The sequence below is a fragment of the Tachyglossus aculeatus genome, chromosome 2, assembly GCF_015852505.1.
Source record: "Tachyglossus aculeatus isolate mTacAcu1 chromosome 2, mTacAcu1.pri, whole genome shotgun sequence".
NCBI classification, from domain to species: Eukaryota; Metazoa; Chordata; class Mammalia; order Monotremata; family Tachyglossidae; genus Tachyglossus; species Tachyglossus aculeatus.
The window spans coordinates 13630108-13649153 of NC_052067.1; the positions used below are offsets into that span (position 1 = coordinate 13630108).

A 19046-nucleotide genomic window follows, 5' to 3' on the forward strand; every position below is an offset into this window, starting at 1 on the left:
GGAGAAGCAGCATGGCATAGTGGAAAGAGCACGGGCTTGGGAGTCAGAGGGCATGGGTTCTAATCCTGGCTCTGCCACATGACCTTGGGCAAGTCACTTAACTTCTGTGCCTCAATTACCTCATCTGTAAAATGAGGATTAAGACTGTGAGCCCCACATGGGACAACCTGATTACCGTTTATATACCCCAGCTCTTAGAACAGTGCTTGGCACATAGTAAGCGCTTAACAAATACCATCATCATTATTATTGCTATTATGAGTTAGTACTTAAGTAATAGGGTATATAGAATATGTACACCAGTGCTGTGGGAAGCTATAATGATAATAATAATAATGGCATTTGTTAAGTGCTTACTATGTACAAAGCACTGTTCTTAAGTGCTTAGTCATGCTGAAGTAGCACCTATGTCATCATGAAGTGTGCTCGGACCAGAGGTCAACACCTTTCAGGCAGGGGACTTTTGGAAGATTGGGGCATAGGAATAGGGTCCAGTGTTTCAAACCCTGGCTGGACTTTTAGGGAAACAGAGATAATACTTGAGCCATTCTAGCAACACTGAAAACTGGAGCCATAAAGGAGGGAGGAAAAACCAGAGAAAAGGGAAATGCCAAGGATGACAAAGGAAAAAGACAAAGGAAGCACAGGAAAATAAAAAAGGAAACTATTTTAACACTGTGAATTTTTCAGATATCAGCTAAATTTCCTCCAGTTATGTTCTGTGTTTTTATAATAATAATAATAATAATGGCATTTGTTAAGCACTTACTATGTGCTGAGCACTGTTCTAAGCACTGGGGTAGATACAAGGAAATCAGGTTGTCCCACATAGGGCTCACAGTCTTAATCCCCATTTTACAGATGAGGGAATTGAGGCACAGAGAAGTCAAGTGACTTGTCCAAAGTCACACAGCTGGTCAGTGGCAGAGCTGGGATTAGAACCCATGACCTCTGACTCCCAAGCCCGGGCTCTTTCCACTATGTCAGAACCCACCTATATCCTTTAGCTGTTAATATCAGAAGGTTTTTAATGGTATTTTAATGGGTTTGATGGTATTTAAGCACTTATGTGTCAACCATAGTTCTATAATCTGGGTTAAATACAGATTAATCAGGTTGAATTACAGTCCCTGTTCTACATGGGGCCCGCAGTCCAAATTGGAGAGGGGAAGATTTAATCACCAATTTACAGATGAGATAACTGAGGCATAGAGAAGTTAAGTGTCTTGCCCATGGTCACACAACAGACAAGTGGCAGAGCCGAGATTAGAACTCAGGTAAATCCTCTGACTCTCAAGCCCATGCTCTTCTCCCGTAGACCATGCTACTTAATAATAATGATGGTGTTTATTAAGCGCTTACTATGTGCAAAGCACTGTTCTAAGCGCTGGGGAGGTTACAAGGTGATCAGGTTGTCCCATGGGGGGCTCACAGTTTTAATCCCCATTTTACAGATGAGGTCACTGAGGCACAGAGAACTTGTGACTCGCCCAAAGTCACACAGCTGACAGTTGGCAGAGATGGAATTTGAACCCATTACCTCTGACTCCAAAGCCCAGGTTCTTTCCACTGAGCCACGCTGCTTCTTACTAGACCATGCTTTAGGTTCAGTGTTCAATCTCATATCTCATCTGTGGTAATCTTTAGTCATGAAATGCAGATTCAGCAGCCCTGAGAGATGCTCCATTAATTCAGTGTGTAGTATCCAGTGGTACTCAGCAATTACCATTACTAACTGAAAAATAACCCAAAGACACAGTGCCCAGTACCTGCAGTCCCCTAAGAAAAACCTATTTCATTTAGGTGATGAAACTCAGGGCCAGAACAATCCCTTCACTGTTTGGGGGGGGGCATAAATGGACAATCTGGCTTGGAACTGGACCAAGAAGGGGCCAAGTAGACTCGCAGTTGCTAAGATTTTGGCATAACCATATTTTGGGCAGGGAAATGTCCATCAACTCCACTGCATTGTACTCTCCCAAGTACTTAGTACAGTGCACTGCACACAGGAAGCGCTCAATAAAGCACCATAGATGAAGCAGCATGATCTAGTGGATGGCCCATTGTTGGGTAGGGATCGTCTCTATATGTTGCCAACTTGTACTTCCCAAGCACTTAGTACAGTGCTCTGCACACAGTAAGTGCTCAATAAATACGATTGATTGATTGATTGATAGAGCATGGGCTTGGGAATCAGAAGGACCTGAGTTCTAATCACCGCTCCACCACCTGGCTGCTGTGAGACCTTGGGCAAGTCACTTCACTTCTCTGTGCCTCAGTCATCTCCTCTGTATAATGGGACAGGGACTGTGTCTGATATGACTATCTTGTATTTGTTTTGTTTTGTTGTCCATCTCCCCCTTCTAGACTGTGAGCCCATTGTTCGGTAGGGACTGTATCTGTTGCCGAATTTTACTTTCCAAGTGCTTAGAACAGTGCTGTGCACACAGCGCTCAATAAATACAATTGAATGAATGAATGAATCTACCCCATTGCTTAGTAAAGCGCTTGGCTCAGTGCCTCAAAAATACAATTATTACAGTAGAATCAGGAGACGTGATCCCTGCCCTCAAGGAATTTACAACCAGCCGGGAAGAAACAAATATAGGTGGGATGCTGACACTTAGTAAGTGCCTAACAAATATTATGATTATTAGTATTATAACCCATTTTCTTGTGTGTTTGCAGTGTGATGGGGAGTTTTTCCTGGCCCCAGGTTTTGCAGCCCCAGCCAACTTGGATTACCTGGGCTACCACCAGTACGTGGAGGACAAGCTTCCTCCAGAAAGCCCGGTGTTGTATGGGCTCCATCCAAATGCAGAAATAGGATTCCTGACTGAGACGGCAAACAACCTTTTCCGGAACCTAATGGAGATCCAGCCCAGGCATTCCTTGGTCCATAAGGAGCTGGGACGGTTTGAAGAGGAAAAGGTTGGTGTTATGCCTGACGTGAGTAGGAAATGTGTCTACCGACACTGTTATATTGCTATATTGTACTCTCCCAAGCGCTTAGTACAGTGCTCTGCACACAGTAAGCACTCAGTATACGATTGAATGAATGAATGCTCTGCACACAGTAAGCGCTCAGTAAATATGATTGATCCCACAACCCAGTGATCAAAGGGGGCATGTCATCACATCTATTTATTTTGTTAATAATGTGCATCTAGCTTTATTTCTATTTGTTCTGATGACTTGACACCACCTTCCACATGCTTTGTTTTGTTGTCTGTCTCCCCCTTCTAAACTGTGAGCCTGTTGTTGGATAGGGACTGTATATGTTGCCGACTAGTACTTCCCAAGTGCTTACTACAGTGCTCTGCCCACAGTAAGCACTCAATAAATGCGATTGAATGAATGAATGAATGAATGAATCACGTCTTCTGAAGTAGTGCAGGCAAGGAAGTGAAGTCGGGAGAGGTTTGTTCACTTTTCTGCACTTTTGGGACTGTAGAGATGGCAAGTTAATTGGGAAGCAGTATGGTCTAATGGAAATCAATCGATCAATTATATTTATTGAGTGTTTTCTATGTGTAGAACACTGTAATAAGTGCATGGGAAAGTACAATATAACAGAATTAGCAGACACGTTCCCTGCCCATAAGGGCAAGAGGCCAGGAGCAGGAGACCTGGATTCTTATTCCAGCACTAGACAGAAGGCTGTGGGACCTTGGGCAGGTAGCTTGCCTTCCCTGGTCCTCAGTTTCTCATCAAAAATTAAGTCCACCAATCAATCAATTAATGGTCAGTGAGTTTTCCTCTGGGATTTAGAAGACATTAAATAGTGCTTCTCACATAACTTCCTCGCCTCGAGCACATGTTCACCCAAAGAGCAGCAAGCTTTCCAGACCATTGAGAGGCAGCATAACATCTCTGCTTGATTCTCCAGGCGAGGTTAAAAGGATAGGAAGTCAGAGAATAGGGAGTAACAGTGAATGTGGGCTGTGAGGTGAGAGACAGATGTTAGGCAGACTGCAGTTAAGAAGACCAAAGCAGTGGGGAGTGTGGGAAGGGAATAGTCGGGTTAATATGCTGCCACTGTTCCTGACACCCAAACACTGTCTGGTCTTGAGATTCTAGGGCCCTGACCCTTCCCAGAATCTTCCTTGTGTGAAGAAACTCCAGGAAGGGAAAACTGATTTATGCTGCTTATTCAGTACGGAGAGTTGATATTCTTGGATCCTTCCTGACAAGATAACTCATTAAGAGAGAGTACACATACTGGGAGAGTTGAAAAGAGGAACAATAAGGAATTGGGATATGCAGAATGCTTGATAAGACCCTCATCACCAGAAGAAATCATTACATGTGGAAAATGGCTAGTAACTATTTCACTGCCTGGGGATGTCTAGCAGTAGAGTTTGAAAGTGGAGGGGGGGAAAAAAAAGATTTTCTGTAAAGAACCAAGAATCCGGAAGTCCAGGTTTCAAAGTGTAAGTGTGTGTGGGTGTGCCTGCATGTGTGTGGCTTTGCCACCTCCCCATCGTGAGTAATTCTGTGCACACTAACACATTTCAAGTGGATGAAGTGTTAGATACGTGGTGGGTCCCCATCCTGTGCAGTGAATAGTGTTTCTATTTCTCTCCTATGGATTGAGTTTCTATCTGAGTTTACTAGACAAATGGGATATTGTAAGATATGTTTATGAGTTTTCTAATTTGTAAATATAGTTGAACTTCATTAAGATGGCGAAATCTGTTCCAAATTCCTGAAACTTATAGGTTAATGATATATGGGAAATATTATAAAGATGTATTTCATAAAAATTTACTGGAACCTGGACATTTGTCATGGCAAATATGACTTTAAAGATTTATGGTGGTGCTTAGTATTCTAGTAAATGCTCTTTGGTGTTTTCTGTAAAAACAATTAAATCAGTGGAATGGGGCATCAGTACAGTTACTGGTCATAAATTTTTATGGAGAATGGAAAGTTTGCTTTTTTATAATTTGTTAGTATTGGGTTTGAGGATTATTATTAATAATAACAATAATCATTACTATTATATTGGTCTTTGTAAGTCTTGTGGAAGCAGTGTGGGCTAATGGGAAGAGCATATGGATATGTCAAGCTTGAGTGGCTGGCAAGACATCACTGTAGAGATATCCTGGAGGTAGGAGGACATTTGAGATTGCAGAAGAGAGGCCAGGGCTAGTCAGGTGGATTTGGAAGTCAGTCACATAGAGAAGATAGAATTAAGAGCACATTGAATGTCCTTTTCATTTTCAGAAGTGTGTGAAAATTAGTCCATGTATTAAGGCTCTCAAACCTGCTGCTCTTTCTTGCTGGGATGGCATCGTGGGAATTTCAAAGCCTGATCATTTGCTTTGGGAAGAAGTGTTTCTTCTTGTTGGTTTGGAGCCTACCAAACCTGTTCTATTGGATTTGGTGAACTAAATAATGTTTGATCTGCCCAGTTGATTTCCTTTTTAGTGCAGATTCATCACCATTCATTCATTCATTCAATTGTATTTATTGAGTTCTTACTGTGTGCAAAGCACTGTACTAAGTGCTTGGGAGAGTACAATATAACATACATTCTTGCCCACAACGAGTTCACAGAAAATGCAGAAATTTTATTTTAATTTCTTCCCAGCTTAGCTGTATCAAGTGCAAATTAGATTCCAATGAGTCTTATTAACACTTCCATCTATTGAGCATTAGCCACCCTGGGTGATGTACATACTAAAGAAAAAAGCAAGGCCTGCTTCCTGTTGGCTTAGGACTTTAAGAAATAGAAAAGCACAAAAACGGAAGGGGCTGTAGGACACAGGATGGAGAAGGTCCCCATAGTTAAGTGTGCCATCAATCCTCTTTTGTCAGTCAGTTGTATCTGAGTGCTTTCTGTGTGCCGAGTACTGTACTAAGTGGTTGGGAGAGTATTATATAACAGACACATTCTCTACCCACAGTGAGCTTACAGTCTAGAGGGCCATTTCAGCAGTTTTCTGGTTGTGGGACAGACAGCAGTGACCCAAAGGAAAGAGGGGACAGAGTGGGAAGAAATCCCTCTAATTTGCTCATTGTGTTTGTGCTCATCCTTTAAGATTAAGACTATCCTGGATCACATTTTGGAGAAACTTCCAGAGGAATTCAACCTGGCAGAGATAGCTCACAAAACCACAGATCGCAGCCCTTATGTTCTCGTCTGTTTCCAAGAATGCGAGCGGATGAACACGCTAATCCAGGAGATCCGCAGGTCCCTTGAGGAACTAGATCTTGGCTTAAAGGCAAGATTCAGTTTTTGTCCTAAGTTTGAGATCACACTTGGCTTTGCATGTTAAGAGACTCCCAATTCTGTTGCTTTTGGCCTCCGTTCTAGGGGGAGCTGACGTTTTCTCCCGACATGGAAGCTCTGCAGTCTGCATTGACTTATGACACTGTCCCAGGCACATGGACCAAACTGGCTTATCCATCTACTTATGGCTTGACTCAGTGGTAAGCCCTGCACTGTGTGTACTACTCTACACCTTGCTTAGAAAAGCATCATGGCTTAGTGGAAAGAGCACAGGCTTAGGAGTCAGAGGACGTGGGTTCTAATCCCAGCACCGCCACTTGTTTGCTGTGTGACCTTGGGCAAGTCACATCATCTCTCTGTGCCTCAGTTACCTCAGCTATAAAATGGGGATTAGGACTGTGAGCCTCACGTGGGACAACCTGATAACCTTGTATCTACCCAAGTGCTTAAAACAGTGCTTGGCACGTAGTAAGTGCTTAACAAATACCATAATTATTATTATCTGCCAGGAGCTCATGATAGCATATAACTATTAGGGAAATCAATCAATCAATCAATCGTATTTATTGAGCGCTTACTATGTGCAGAGCACTGTACTAAGCGCTTGGGAAGTACAAATTGGCAACACATAGAGACAGTCCCTACCCAACAGTGGGCTCACAGTCTAAAAGAAACAAAATTGTCTGACAGATGGGTGGGTGGATTGCATTGGGGTAAACAGCTGTAGCAGAGATTCTTTAGAAACAACTCATTTACTCATGTTTCTTTTGGTTTCAAATCTTTCTCAGTAAGGGTAATTATTAATAAATAATGATGGTAATCAGTGATATTTAAGTGCTTACTCTGTGCAGAACACTATTAAGTGCTTGGGAGAGTACAACAGAATTAGGCACATAATGAGCTTACAATCTAGAAGGGGAAGACAGACATAAAAATAAATTATAGATGGGGTACTTGTAAGCCTATGCTCTTTCCATAAGCAGTATGGACATGTGTTGTGTGAGAATCAAAGTGCTTAAGGGGTACACAGTCAAGTGCATAGGAAATGCAGAGAGGAGGGTGGATGGTGAAATGAACACAGGAAAGGCCCCTTGGAGATGTGATTTTAGGAGTCTTTTAAAGATGGGGAGAGGGGTGAACTGTTGGATATGAAGTGGAAGGAAATTCCAGGCTTGAAGAAGGATGTGGGCAGGGTAGACAAGATCAATCAATCAATCAATCAATCGATCATATTTATTGATAGAAGTAAAGTAAAGGTTGGCATGAGAGAAGTGAAGTGTGCAGATTGGGTTATGTACTTTGTGCCAAATACTGAGCTAAATTAGATTACATGTAGTCTCTACCTCACTCAGGGCTCTCAATCCAGTAGGGAGAGAAAGTGGGTATTTTACTCCCATTTTACAGATGAAGAAACTGAGGCAGAGTAAAGTGACTTCCCAAGGTCCAGATTAGAACTGGGATCTCGTAACTCTGTCCTCTGCTCATTCCATTAGAATGTACTTTATTGAATTCCCCCAAGTGCACAGCATTCTGCAGTCAATCATATTTATTGTGTACTACATGCAGAGCACTGTACTAAGCACTTGGGAGAATATAATATAACAGAGTTGGTAGACAACTTCCCTGACCACATTGAGCTTCTCTTTTCTCTCTACTTCTTCTTCCGGGGCTCCTTCCTTTCATCTGTAAGCAAGCCAGCAGGACTAGAGGGCCTGTAGCTGGAGAAATTTCTCCCTGGCTTCCCCTTAGAGCTCCCTGCTCCTGCCCCTCCTCTTTCTTTATGATGAGGGTTTTGGCTTTTTTGGCAAGTGGAGTCTTGTCCAGGATGAGGTCTCCAAGGAGCTACAACTTCCTGCCACTTGCAAATGACCAGTTTCAAGAAAGGCCTCCAAAATCCCTGGAACTACAACCTGGGTTGAGAGATTCCTGCTCTGTTGAAAAAGGATGAGCCCAGCCAAGCGGCCCTAGGCTGTTGGACCTTTCTTGGAAATTAGAAAGCAATCCCACTAACTTCAGGATATTGCCTGGATCTCTTTTCAGGATTTCTAAAACATATTTTGCATTAGGATCCCATGAGTACCATATAATGTTGGGCTGAGTGGCTAATGTATGAGTACAGTATTATCCCTATAAACTTTTCCCCTTTGTTATTTTCATCATGGCAAACATAGGTGCAGCTCTCTGGAGCACATTTTGAAAAATTTTCAGTGTTTTGTTTTTAAATTCTGGTGGGAATCTTTGCCTTTTCTCTCGAACAATCCACTGGGGCACCTCCTCAGACGAACCATCCCAAGACAGTTCCAAGACCATCCCAAGGATTTTGGCTTCCCAAAAAGGCAGCAGCTTCAAGTCAATATCCTGCTTTTTCTCTCCAGGGTGACCGACTTCTTCCTGCGGTGTCACGAGCTGGACACTTGGACACAAGATCTTGTGTTTCCAGCTGTGGTGTGGCTCTCGGGGTTCTTTAACCCTCAGTCCTTCTTGACGGGTAAGGACCAAGGAAGCCCATTTAACTCAGCCATGGTACTGAAATGGGAAGACTCAACCTCAAATTACTATCCCCCTGCCACCTGGCTCTTGTTTCTGGTTCTCCCCTTGTTCCTTCCTGCCTTCCCATGAGAAAGGGGGAGCAAAGTGTTGGAAGGATTGTGTTGCTCTGCACAGAGTAAATGCTCAATAAATATTGAAGCAACATGGCTCAGTGGAAAGAGCATGGGGTTGGGAGTCAGAGGTCATGGGTTCTAATCCTGACTCTGCCACGTGACCTTGGGCAAGTCACTTAACTTCTGAGCCACAGTTACCTCATCTGTAAAATGGGGATTAAGACTGTGAGCTCCACGTGGGACAACCTGATCACCTTGTAACCCCCCCAGCGCTTAGAATAGTGTTTTGCACATAGCGCTTAACAAATGCCATCATTATTATTATAAATATTGATTGAAAGATGGGCCCCTTTAGGCAGTCCTTAGTGCCTTCGCCTCACTTTTCCCGTCACTGGAAGTGTGTGGCCACTGCACCCAAGGGCAGGATCAACCTCAACAGAGAAGGGAAGGTGGGCAGGACCCAGGCCCTTTGTCCACATCAAAGCAGCCCCTACCGAGGGAGAATGCCCATATCCACACCTGCTACCATCCCATTTTTCCCTAAGCCAGTGTTCCGAAAGAAGCCAAACCCGTTCTTTGCCGTCCCGGCAAAACAGTTGTTGGTCTATGGCTCTCAACTGCATTATTTTTGGTTTACCGCTCTTCAGTTGCTGCAGAGGCTTAGACACCCCTGCCCCCACCGTAGCCATTCACTAAATGGCCCAACTCTGCCTCCACACCTCTTTCACACCAGGACCAGTCCCTGGCCACAGGCATTGGCCAGCCCTGGAACTGGGTGGGGGGGTAAAGGGGTTGCTGCCTGTCTACGGAGACTGTCTTCATGAACTTTCTCCTTCTCCTCTTGCCAAGCCATCATGCAGAGCACAGCCCGCAAGAACAGGTGGCCTTTGGACAAAATGTGCTTGACTGTAGATGTAACCAAAAAATCCAGAGAAGATTATGGCCACCCACCCCGGGAAGGGGCCTACATTTGGGGACTCCATCTGGAAGGTAAGAAGCTTGGGGCAGGGAGGAGATTGGAAAGCAGGCACTCTCCCTCCCCAGAGCCAACAAATGACCTTTGTCAGAGACCACCAGGTCTCTGATCCCTCTGAGTTTCTAGAGCATCACCTGTCACCCAATATTTGCCAGCTGAGAGCGTGGCCTGTTATGGAAATAAGATGACAGAAAGTGGACTTGGTTTACTTCAGTCAATTCCTAGGTATAGTTGCCACCTCTCTTACTGGATCCAGGATATCTGCCTCAGGAGCATAGCTGGCCTTAACCTCCACACCTTTGAGTGAAGGGTGACAGTGGACCATGCCAGGCTGGACCCTTCCAGAGAAGAGACTGGAGACCCCAGGTCCCTCCTGGAGACTCTAGCCAAGCACTCTAGTTTTGGACCCTGCTCAGCGCTTAGAACAGTGCTTTGCACATAGTAAGCACTTAATAAATGCCATTATTACACAGCTTCAGCCCTACTGATGCTGCAGCCCCTGCCTACCATCTTGAGAGGCCTTCCTGTCCTCTCCACCTCACGCACCTGCCAAGTTATTTTCAGTTCTAACTTGAAAATTCAGCTTCTTTCCCTCCCTCTACCTCACAGCTTGCCACCCTTGGCGTGCTTTCTCAGCCTGCCCTCATTCACTTGCTCCTGTTTGCCAACAGAAGACATACCACTCGGTTGGTGGCGGGGAGGGTGGAACGCACAAGCTACTTACAAAATGCAGGAGGGCTTTGTTGTCTCTCTTGGCCTGATGTCACCGTTCCCAGTCTGTAACACTACATTGCTCCTATGGAGAATCAGGCCACGTGCTCCAGGAGAGATTGTGAAGTCAGGCTCTTAAACGGCTTCTCCGCGGTGTCTCACTGGCCCTCGGCTCCAAAATCCTCCCCCACGGCCAGAAATAAAGGGACAGAAGGGATGGATAAACCTGGATCTTTTTTTATTGCAGCATATAGAGGTTGTACTTGGGCAACGCCAGGCCTCCCGCCCTCCCCAGCGTTTCCACTTTGCATTTCTGTTTTAGGTGCGAAGTGGGACGTCCAGGCAGGGGTCCTAGCTGAAGCCCGGCTCATGGAGCTAAGCCACCCGATGCCAGTCATCTTTGTCAAAGCTGTGCCCGTGGACAAGCAGGAGCTCAGGCACATGTATGAGTGTCCCGTGTACAGAACCAAGACCCGAGGCCCCACCTACGTCTGGACCTTCCGGCTGAAGAGCAGACATAAGGAGGCCAAGTGGACGCTCACGGGAACGGCGTTGCTGCTGGCAGTGTAGAACAAAGAACCACAGTGAGTGTCCTTCTGCCGCAGTTCTGACGGCTGGTGTCCACATTCTCCGTTTCGCCTTCAATTTAGCCCCTCACTCCGGCATTTCCCAAAGCGCTGAGGTGGGAGAAAATATTCATCCGTCCATTGAAAATTTAGGCAGCCATGATGTATGCTCAGGCTTGTAATTCACAAAGCTCCTCTGCTCTTTCTAATACAGTACGTCTTTTTCTTGATAGAGAAAATAAAAGTATCTTTTACAGTTTTTCAGCATCCAGACTATAAAATGTATCTATATCATTTGAAAAAAATAACAAACCCAAAAACCACACTGTGGGCTGAAAGCCTCCCTGTCACTACGCAGGGTTTTATTTGCTCTTTCAGATCTTGAGAAAGTCAAAGAAATGGTTTTCCTCTGCCTTCTTTTCCCATCTGTGGTTTAAAAAAATAATTAAAAAAGACACCCCCCCACCCCCAACAGCTGGCTCAGACAAGCAGCAGGAGACCCCCCCCTCCCCCGCCCCCTTACAGAAACTCCTCTTGATGTAAAATACTCCAGAGCCTCAGGGTTTTAGACAGGGTCCAGCTGCTGGTAGTTGGGTGGTATTTTCTAAAAGCAAGAAAGCATCACACTTCCAAAATCAAGCTCTGGACTTACAAGCTCTTGGGTTAATTGCACTTCGGAATAAACGAAAATACGATTAGATTACAAACGGTCAAGCATTTAAAGGAGTAGTACTGGAACTACAGTCGAAATGAGCAGGCCGTGGTTACTCCTCAAAGATAATGTTCCATAAAAACGTGAGTTTCTGAATGAACACCATCTTCAGGCTGAAGTGAATAAGGACAAGAGAACCTCATTATATAAACAGCTATATGCCTGAGGTGATCAAAGTTTTCAGGAGATTCAAACAGATTCTCCCTTTAACCAAGAAGAGAGGTGACCGCCAACTCTAAAATCTCTCTTGACTGAAAATTAACCCCAAGTCATCTGGTGCTGTCAATTATGTCATTTTTTCCATAACAGTGACTGTGAGTGTAATATTTATGTATCATACATACTCATACAGTATAAAAGATTCCTCTATGAAGAAGTTTTCCTGAGAAATCTTTGCAAAACTATAAACCATTATTTAGAATGAAACAAATGCAAGAATACACGGAACTAGTATATTCTGCCTGCTGGCCCAACACCAACTGGTGTAATAATATCTGTAAAATCTTGAACTTGCAAGGTGAAATGGGTCGGGTCTAATTTATCTTGTTCAGTTTGTAATCCTTTTTGCTGTCTACTTGTCTTCTACCAGCTGCTTCTGTAGGCTGACAAAAAAGAAAGAACAATTGCAATAACAAGGAAAGAAAGGTCACCACACATGAACTAACCACACACCCCTTCCCCTGTAGCACAAAGGTTGTACTCCAGCCCGTGTTTTTTTTTTAAAAAAAACAACAACTATGAAATCCTGCATCCTGGCCTTAGACGGGGATCACATGACAGTACTTTTACTCAAATTTGAAAATGAACCAAAGGCAACATTATCGAACTTCTCACAGATTAAAATGTATGTGTGAGCTATGCTTCCATTTATCAATCAATGATTGTTACTGAGCTCCTACTTTGTGCAGAGTCCTGCACTAAGTGCTGGGGAAAACGCAATACAACTATTGCAGATAGGATCTCTACCCATGTGAAGCTTACAGTCTGGAGCGGGAGACAGACATTAAAATAAGCCTGTTGTTGGGTAGGGATTGTCTCTGTTGCCGAATTGTACTTTCCAAGCGCTTAGTACACTGCTCTGCACACAGTAAGCACTCAATAAATACGATTGAAAGAATGAATTACAGATAGCAGAAATGGCTGCTGTGGGGCTGAAGATCAAGTGCAAAAGGGGGTACAGACTTGAGCACACAGATTCATTCAATCATATTTATTGAGTGCGTACTGTGTGCAGAGCACTGTACTAAGCACTTGGGAAGTACAACAGATGACATAGGGGAGGGCAAGGAAGGGAAATGAGGGCTTTTCATTCATTCAGTCGTATTTATTGAGCACTTACTGTGTACCAAGCACAGTACTAAGCGCTTGGGAAAGGCCTCTTGGAAGAGATGTGATTTTAGGAGGGCTTTGAAAGTGAGAAGTGGTGGTCTGTTGGTGTATGGTGATGGGGCGCGGGGGGGGGGGGGGATTCCAGACAGAGGGAGGTCATGGGCAAAGAGCTGGCAGTAGGATTGATGAGACTGATGATTTAATGAGCACCACGGTGCTCAAGCGGCAGCAGGGCAGATGGAGGCACTCTCCTCCGCTCATCTCCCCTGTGGCCAAGGGCACAAAGCCAGAACCTGGCCTGGGGTCAGCGCCTCAATGTGTACTTCACAGGCTCTGAAGGTGTCAGCTGGACCCAAACCACGGGTAGCAGCGGGAAGGCAGGAGCTACTATATTGTAGGACCAAGTGGGCCTCTGCTAAGGTGGGATAGGAGGGTGAGTTTTCAGGGTTTCTAAGGCCTAGCTGCAATAACATTTTCCTGGGCCACGCAATCACTAATGGGGCATAAATATGGCAGCGGGCTGTAACATGGTCTGACGGGCAGTCTTACCTCTCCAGGTATTCTTTGACATTATTATAACCATAAAACTTGGCCAAATGGATGAGCATTCCGGTAGCGCAGCGGCCGTCCCGTCTGCGACAATAACTGCAATTGCAAATCCCACGGCACGGAGGACACTCCCAATCCTAAACGACAAACAGGTGATTAGTGCAGCGGTGCCAGAGGCTGGGGGTTGTCTCCCGGCACTTTAATGATCGACCACTGGTATTTACTGTGTGCAGAGCACTGTACTAAACTCTTGGGAGCACAATACAGTGGAGTTGGTAGACATGATCTCTGCCCTCAGGGAGCTTAGTGTGTTGCTCATTCCACAACATTCCTGGAAAAGAGGGACACCTCACACAAATCTTGGGAAAACAGCCCCATCCTGGACTGTGCCAAAGTGGCTGACATTAACTCCAGAGCTCACATTTCCCAAAGAAGAGGCTCTCTCCAACTTCCTCAACCAGCCAGGGTTTGTTTTGGGTTTTTTTTACGGTATTTGTTAAGCACTTACTATGTCCCGGGCACTGTACTAAGCGCTGGGGTAGTTACAAGTTGCTCAGGTCGGACACAGTCCATGTCTCACATGGGCCTCACAGTCTGATTCCCTGTTTTAGTAATGCGGCAACAGAGAATTTAAGTGACTTGTCCAAAGTCACATAGTAGACAAGTGGCAGAGCCAGGATTACAACCCAGGTCCTTCCGACTTCCAGCCCATGGTCTGTTCACTAGGCAATGCTGTTGATTTCCACAGTGGGGCAGGGGCAGAGCCACGAAGGGTACAGACCCCAGCGTGTAGAAAGGGAGAGCAATGAAGATAACAATAATAATAATGATGGCATTTATTATGCACTTACTATGTGCAAAGCACTGTTCTAAGCACTGGGGAGGTTACAAGGCGATCAGGTTGTCCCATGGGTGGCTCACAGTCTTAATCCCCATTTTACAGATGAGGTAACTGAGGCCCAGAGAAGTTAAGTGACTTGCCCAAAGTCACACAGCTGACAATTGGCAGAGCTGGGATTTGAACACATAACCTCTGACTCCAAAGCCCAAGCTTTTCCACTGAGCCATGCTGCTTCTCTGGGAAGATCATTTCCCAGGAACAGTCACAGCCCAACAGCCGTTCTAAGAGCCAAGTTCCAGTCTCCCTTGACCCCTGGAGACTTTCCTCTCATCCCTCAAGATTTTCCACAGCTTCAGCCCTCCTTAATTATCAATCAGTCAATCAAGCAATGCTATTTATTGAGGTCTTACTGTGGGCAGAGAACAAGTCTGCTAATTATGTTGTACTGTACTCTTCCAAGCACTTAGTACAGTGCTCTGCACATAGTAAATGCTCAGTAAATACCAATGACTGATTGAGAGTACAATCCCCTAATGGCATGCTAGTGAGAAGGGGTGTTCTGGCTGTTCTGTGTGCATTACATCTAGACTCTAGGCAGCAACACTGGCAACCTACCGGATCCAGGAGCGCTGTCCTCACGTCTTCCCCGTAGCGATTGCGGAGACATGGCCCACAGAACTGCCCCCTCACGCCCCCACAGCTGAGGCTGCGACACACTGTCTTTGTGTCTAGGGTTTTCTGTCGACACTGATGGCATGTGTTGCCCTGCAATTTAGAGAAACAAAGTGAGCCCGGGGAAAGACTCAGCTACAAGCACGGAACGTACTTCACAGAGCCATGGAGGCCGTCCTCTCTGGTACAAACTGGGAAAGAAGTGTCCCCTAGGAGTCGCCAGGAGTTAAAAGCACTTACCAAAACTTTATCATAGATTTTATCTCTAACGGTAATTGCCACATTTTCTAAATCCTCTTCTGTTATGTCTTCCACCGGACGGAACGAGGACCATCTTCGCTTTCTGTGGACCCGGACTTTCCCCTGTAAAACAATTCAATGCCTCTCATCTCTTCTTGGCCCATAACCAGCCAGGGGCTTTAGTCCAAGGTGCTGGGTTCCACATAGGATTGGAATGGAATAAAGCACATTTCAAAACTGGGCCCTAGTAGTTTTGTCACAACTGCCTAGTTAACTTTTGATCTCAACTCTGGTAATGCCAACCCAACCAGGTTACACCCTGGGGCTCGAAACGGGAACGGAGCAGCTCTTCTAGTCAGGGAACCGTGTAAGGATCAGGAAACAAGGAGGCAAAACTGAAAACGTGCCCACAACTGCTAACAACAAACGGTCCTTGTTTGTGCACAGTGTGATCAGGACTATGGGTCCCACATTGGCCTTTTTTCAGCCCCACACACAGTCCCTTACGTGAATTTCAACTTCACAGCAGTCATCCTTGAGCACCGGCAGCTACTGATTTATATTTACATATTCCCCATCATTTATATAAAGGGTATGAATAAGTATGTTATAGTTATCTAGTTATTAAACAGGTTTTAATGAGCTACTGTCCAGCCCCTTTCCCTCCTCCCTCTGCCCTTATTCTTCCTCTCTGTCAGGTAATTTTGGTTTTGGCACCCTCTTAGCCTGGGTGTGGGGCAAAGAGGGTCTGTATGACTTCTTCCCAGCTGGGACGCAAAAGAAGAGAGAATTTCAACTGGAAAAGTACCCCACTGAGTTTCTTCTTAAGAAGGTTCTGCCTTCGGTATGTGTTAAACTGTTCGGCAAACTGAACCGCTGACATGGTGAAGTTTTCCAAGGCAAACCTCTCCGGGGGCCGAGCGCTCCGGGCTGGGTTAGTCCGCCGCTCCAGTGGGCCTTCAGTGAACGTCCTCCTTGGGGTTCTCTTTTTCTGGAAAGCGAGAAGAAAGGGGCACTTTCTATTAGGCACTTTCTAAGAACAAATGCAAATAGCAGAGAACTTCAGGACCTCTCTACTTACGCATGGAGTCGTGGTTGGTGTTTGCACTGGAAACAGGTCTGGTAAGGAGTTCAACTCTGCCAGTAACTGAGCAAGCTGGAATGGTAAAACACAAGGCCGTTAGACACTTGTCGAGGGCAGGGAATGTGTCTGTTTATTGTTATATTGTACTCTCCCAAGCAATTAGTACAGTGCTTTGCACACAGTAAGCCCTCAATAAATAAGATTGAATTGAAACATGTTGTATTTGACACCAGAAGGCTTCATTACTGTGGATTTGCCCACATTTCAAGAACACTCAGCAATGGCAATAGCAGTAATAATGATGATGATGGTATTTGTTAAGTGCTGGGGTGGTTACAAGCTAATCAGGTTGGTCCCTGTGCCTGTCCCACATGGGGCTCACAGTCTTAATGCTCATTTTACAGATGAGGTAACTGAGGCACAAAAGTAAAGTGACTTGCCCAAGGTCAGAGAGAAGACAAGTGGTAGAGCCAGCATTAGAACCCAGGTCCTCTGACTCCCAGGCCTGTGTTCTATCCACCAGGCCAGGCTGCTCCACAAAGATAATAATAATAATAATAATAATAATAATAATAATAATAATAATAATAATAATAATAATAATAATGTCATTTATTAAGCGCTTACTATGTGCAAAGCACTGTTCTAAGCACTGGGGAGGTTACAAGGTGATCAGGTTGTCCCACAGGGGGCTCACAATCAATCCCTGTTTTACAGATGAGGGAACTGAGGCCCAGAGAAGTTAACTGACTTGCCCAAAGTCACACAGCAGACAACTGGCGGAGCCAGGATTTGAACCCATGATCATTGACTCCAAAGCCCGGGTCTAAGTCATATGCATAGAGGAGCCCGCAAATATGATTCAAATCCTTTGAGTCTACAGAGCTTTTCACTTTCAACAAAGAATCGGTCCTCATTGAGCTACTCACCTAGCTAAAACGTACTGGTTTAAAATAATCATCTCTCCCCTTGTGTTGACAGTTCTCTTCGGTCCAAGTGCCTCAATTCTCCACCGCTAATGTTTTTCCTGAATACGTTCTCGCCCCAAGAGAGGTTGAGTTCTCTAGTGCACTTCAACAGGTCTAACACAAGATTGATTGGCAGGTTGGTCTGGCCTGTCAATTTTCCTGTTTAGCAGGAAGAAGTGAGGAGAAAGCAAGTCTTTTCCCCAGTACAGAGCATGTAAGGAGCACACACTACTGTCGCAGCCATCACAACAGCCAGCGCAAGACATCCTTACAAAGAAAAACCGGTTTGGCAGATGAGTGAGCTCTGCAACATGGGAAGCGGCATGGAGTAGTGGATACAGCACGGGCCTGGGAATCAGAAGGTCATGGGATCTAATCCCAGCTCTGTCACGTGTCTGCTATGTGACCTTGGGCAACTCCATTTCTCTTGGCCTCAGTTACCTCATCTGTAAAATGAGGATTAAAACCCAAAGTTCCACTTGGGACAGGGACTGTGTTCAACCCGATTTGCCTGTATCCACCCCAGCACTTAGTACAGTGCCTGGCACATAGTAAGTGCTTAACAAATATCTTAATTATGTGGTACCACAAATACTGAGCTTTTTCACAAAAGCTTGAAAAGGTTCTACTTGACTCAAATCAATGGCTTTTATTAAGAGCTGTTTGTAGAGCACTGTACTAAGCAACAAAGTGCCTGCAAAATCATGCCTGCCTTCCCAAAGGGAACCCCACCTTACCCTCTGAAAGCCAGGTTCCTATTTCCTCCTCACGAATCTCAAGGTGTGGTGACAAAATAGGCTGGAAGGAGGAGCCGCTTCAAAGCAGGCTTGGCCCTCTTGGTAACAAGGCTCTCCAACCCATAATGCTCACGGTCTTTCCTATGCTATCTGAAGGGAGGTGAGGAGGCTTCTCTCGGCCTCTCCTGCCTTTCCCAAGGACAAGGACTTTACTTCCCCCCGGGTGAATTTCCTCTCAGGTCCAGGCCTCTGCCTCCCAGGGTCTGGTCAAAACCTTCCTCTCTCTTCTCCTCCTGAAGTGGCTAATTTTATCTATATGGGGCAATCTGGCTGATAAACCAGTGCCTAATCATCCGGACAATCGCTCAAGGAGTTGACTTGCTTTGAATTTCTGTAGAATTCTGGCCCCCTGGGAATTTCATATTCTTACACTAAAGTCGCTCTAACCATTTCAGCGTCTTTGCCAGAGTCTATTTATAAAGGCACCACCCAGGGAATCTATCAGGCTTCCTTTTCCAATGAAAGAAAATTGCTTCATGCTTTGGAAGGGAAATAAGTATAGAACTCAAATAATTATTTTCCAGATTAGGTTGCAAGACAGTAGTATGGCCTAGTGGAAAGAACAAGGGGCTGGGGGCCAGAAGGACCTGGGTTCTAATTCCAGCTCTGCCAACTGCTTGCGGTGTGACCTTGGGAAGGTCACTTCTCTGTGCCTCAGTTACCTCATCTGTAAAATGGGGATTAAAACAGTAAGCCCCATGTGGGACAGGGACTGCGTCCAACCTGATTAGCTTGTATCTACCCCAGCACTTAGTGCAGG

At 45.2% G+C, this 19046-nt stretch overlaps 2 protein-coding genes across 3 annotated transcripts in view; one reads left to right on the forward strand and one right to left on the reverse strand.

Moving 5' to 3' along the window:
* The window catches only part of DNAH11 (dynein axonemal heavy chain 11), a 284335-nt gene extending 272968 nt beyond the window's left edge, over window positions 1-11367 (forward strand). Inside the window, exons 80-85 of the mRNA XM_038761352.1 lie at window positions 2689-2931; window positions 6048-6230; window positions 6323-6438; window positions 8614-8726; window positions 9691-9831; window positions 10851-11367. Of these exons, the coding sequence (XP_038617280.1) occupies window positions 2689-2931; window positions 6048-6230; window positions 6323-6438; window positions 8614-8726; window positions 9691-9831; window positions 10851-11098 (1044 nt within the window). The 3' untranslated portion in view covers window positions 11099-11367. The remainder of the gene's footprint in view (window positions 1-2688; window positions 2932-6047; window positions 6231-6322; window positions 6439-8613; window positions 8727-9690; window positions 9832-10850) is intronic.
* An 877-nt stretch (window positions 11368-12244) lies between these two features.
* The window catches only part of CDCA7L (cell division cycle associated 7 like), a 35075-nt gene continuing 28273 nt past the window's right edge, over window positions 12245-19046 (reverse strand). For both annotated transcript variants that reach the window (XM_038770694.1, XM_038770686.1), the window contains exons 5-10: window positions 16519-16593; window positions 16246-16428; window positions 15438-15560; window positions 15141-15290; window positions 13685-13821; window positions 12245-12408 (exon numbers count right to left, since the gene is read on the reverse strand). In XM_038770694.1, coding sequence (XP_038626622.1) covers window positions 12378-12408; window positions 13685-13821; window positions 15141-15290; window positions 15438-15560; window positions 16246-16428; window positions 16519-16593 — 699 coding nt within the window. In that variant the 3' untranslated portion in view covers window positions 12245-12377. The remainder of the gene's footprint in view (window positions 12409-13684; window positions 13822-15140; window positions 15291-15437; window positions 15561-16245; window positions 16429-16518; window positions 16594-19046) is intronic.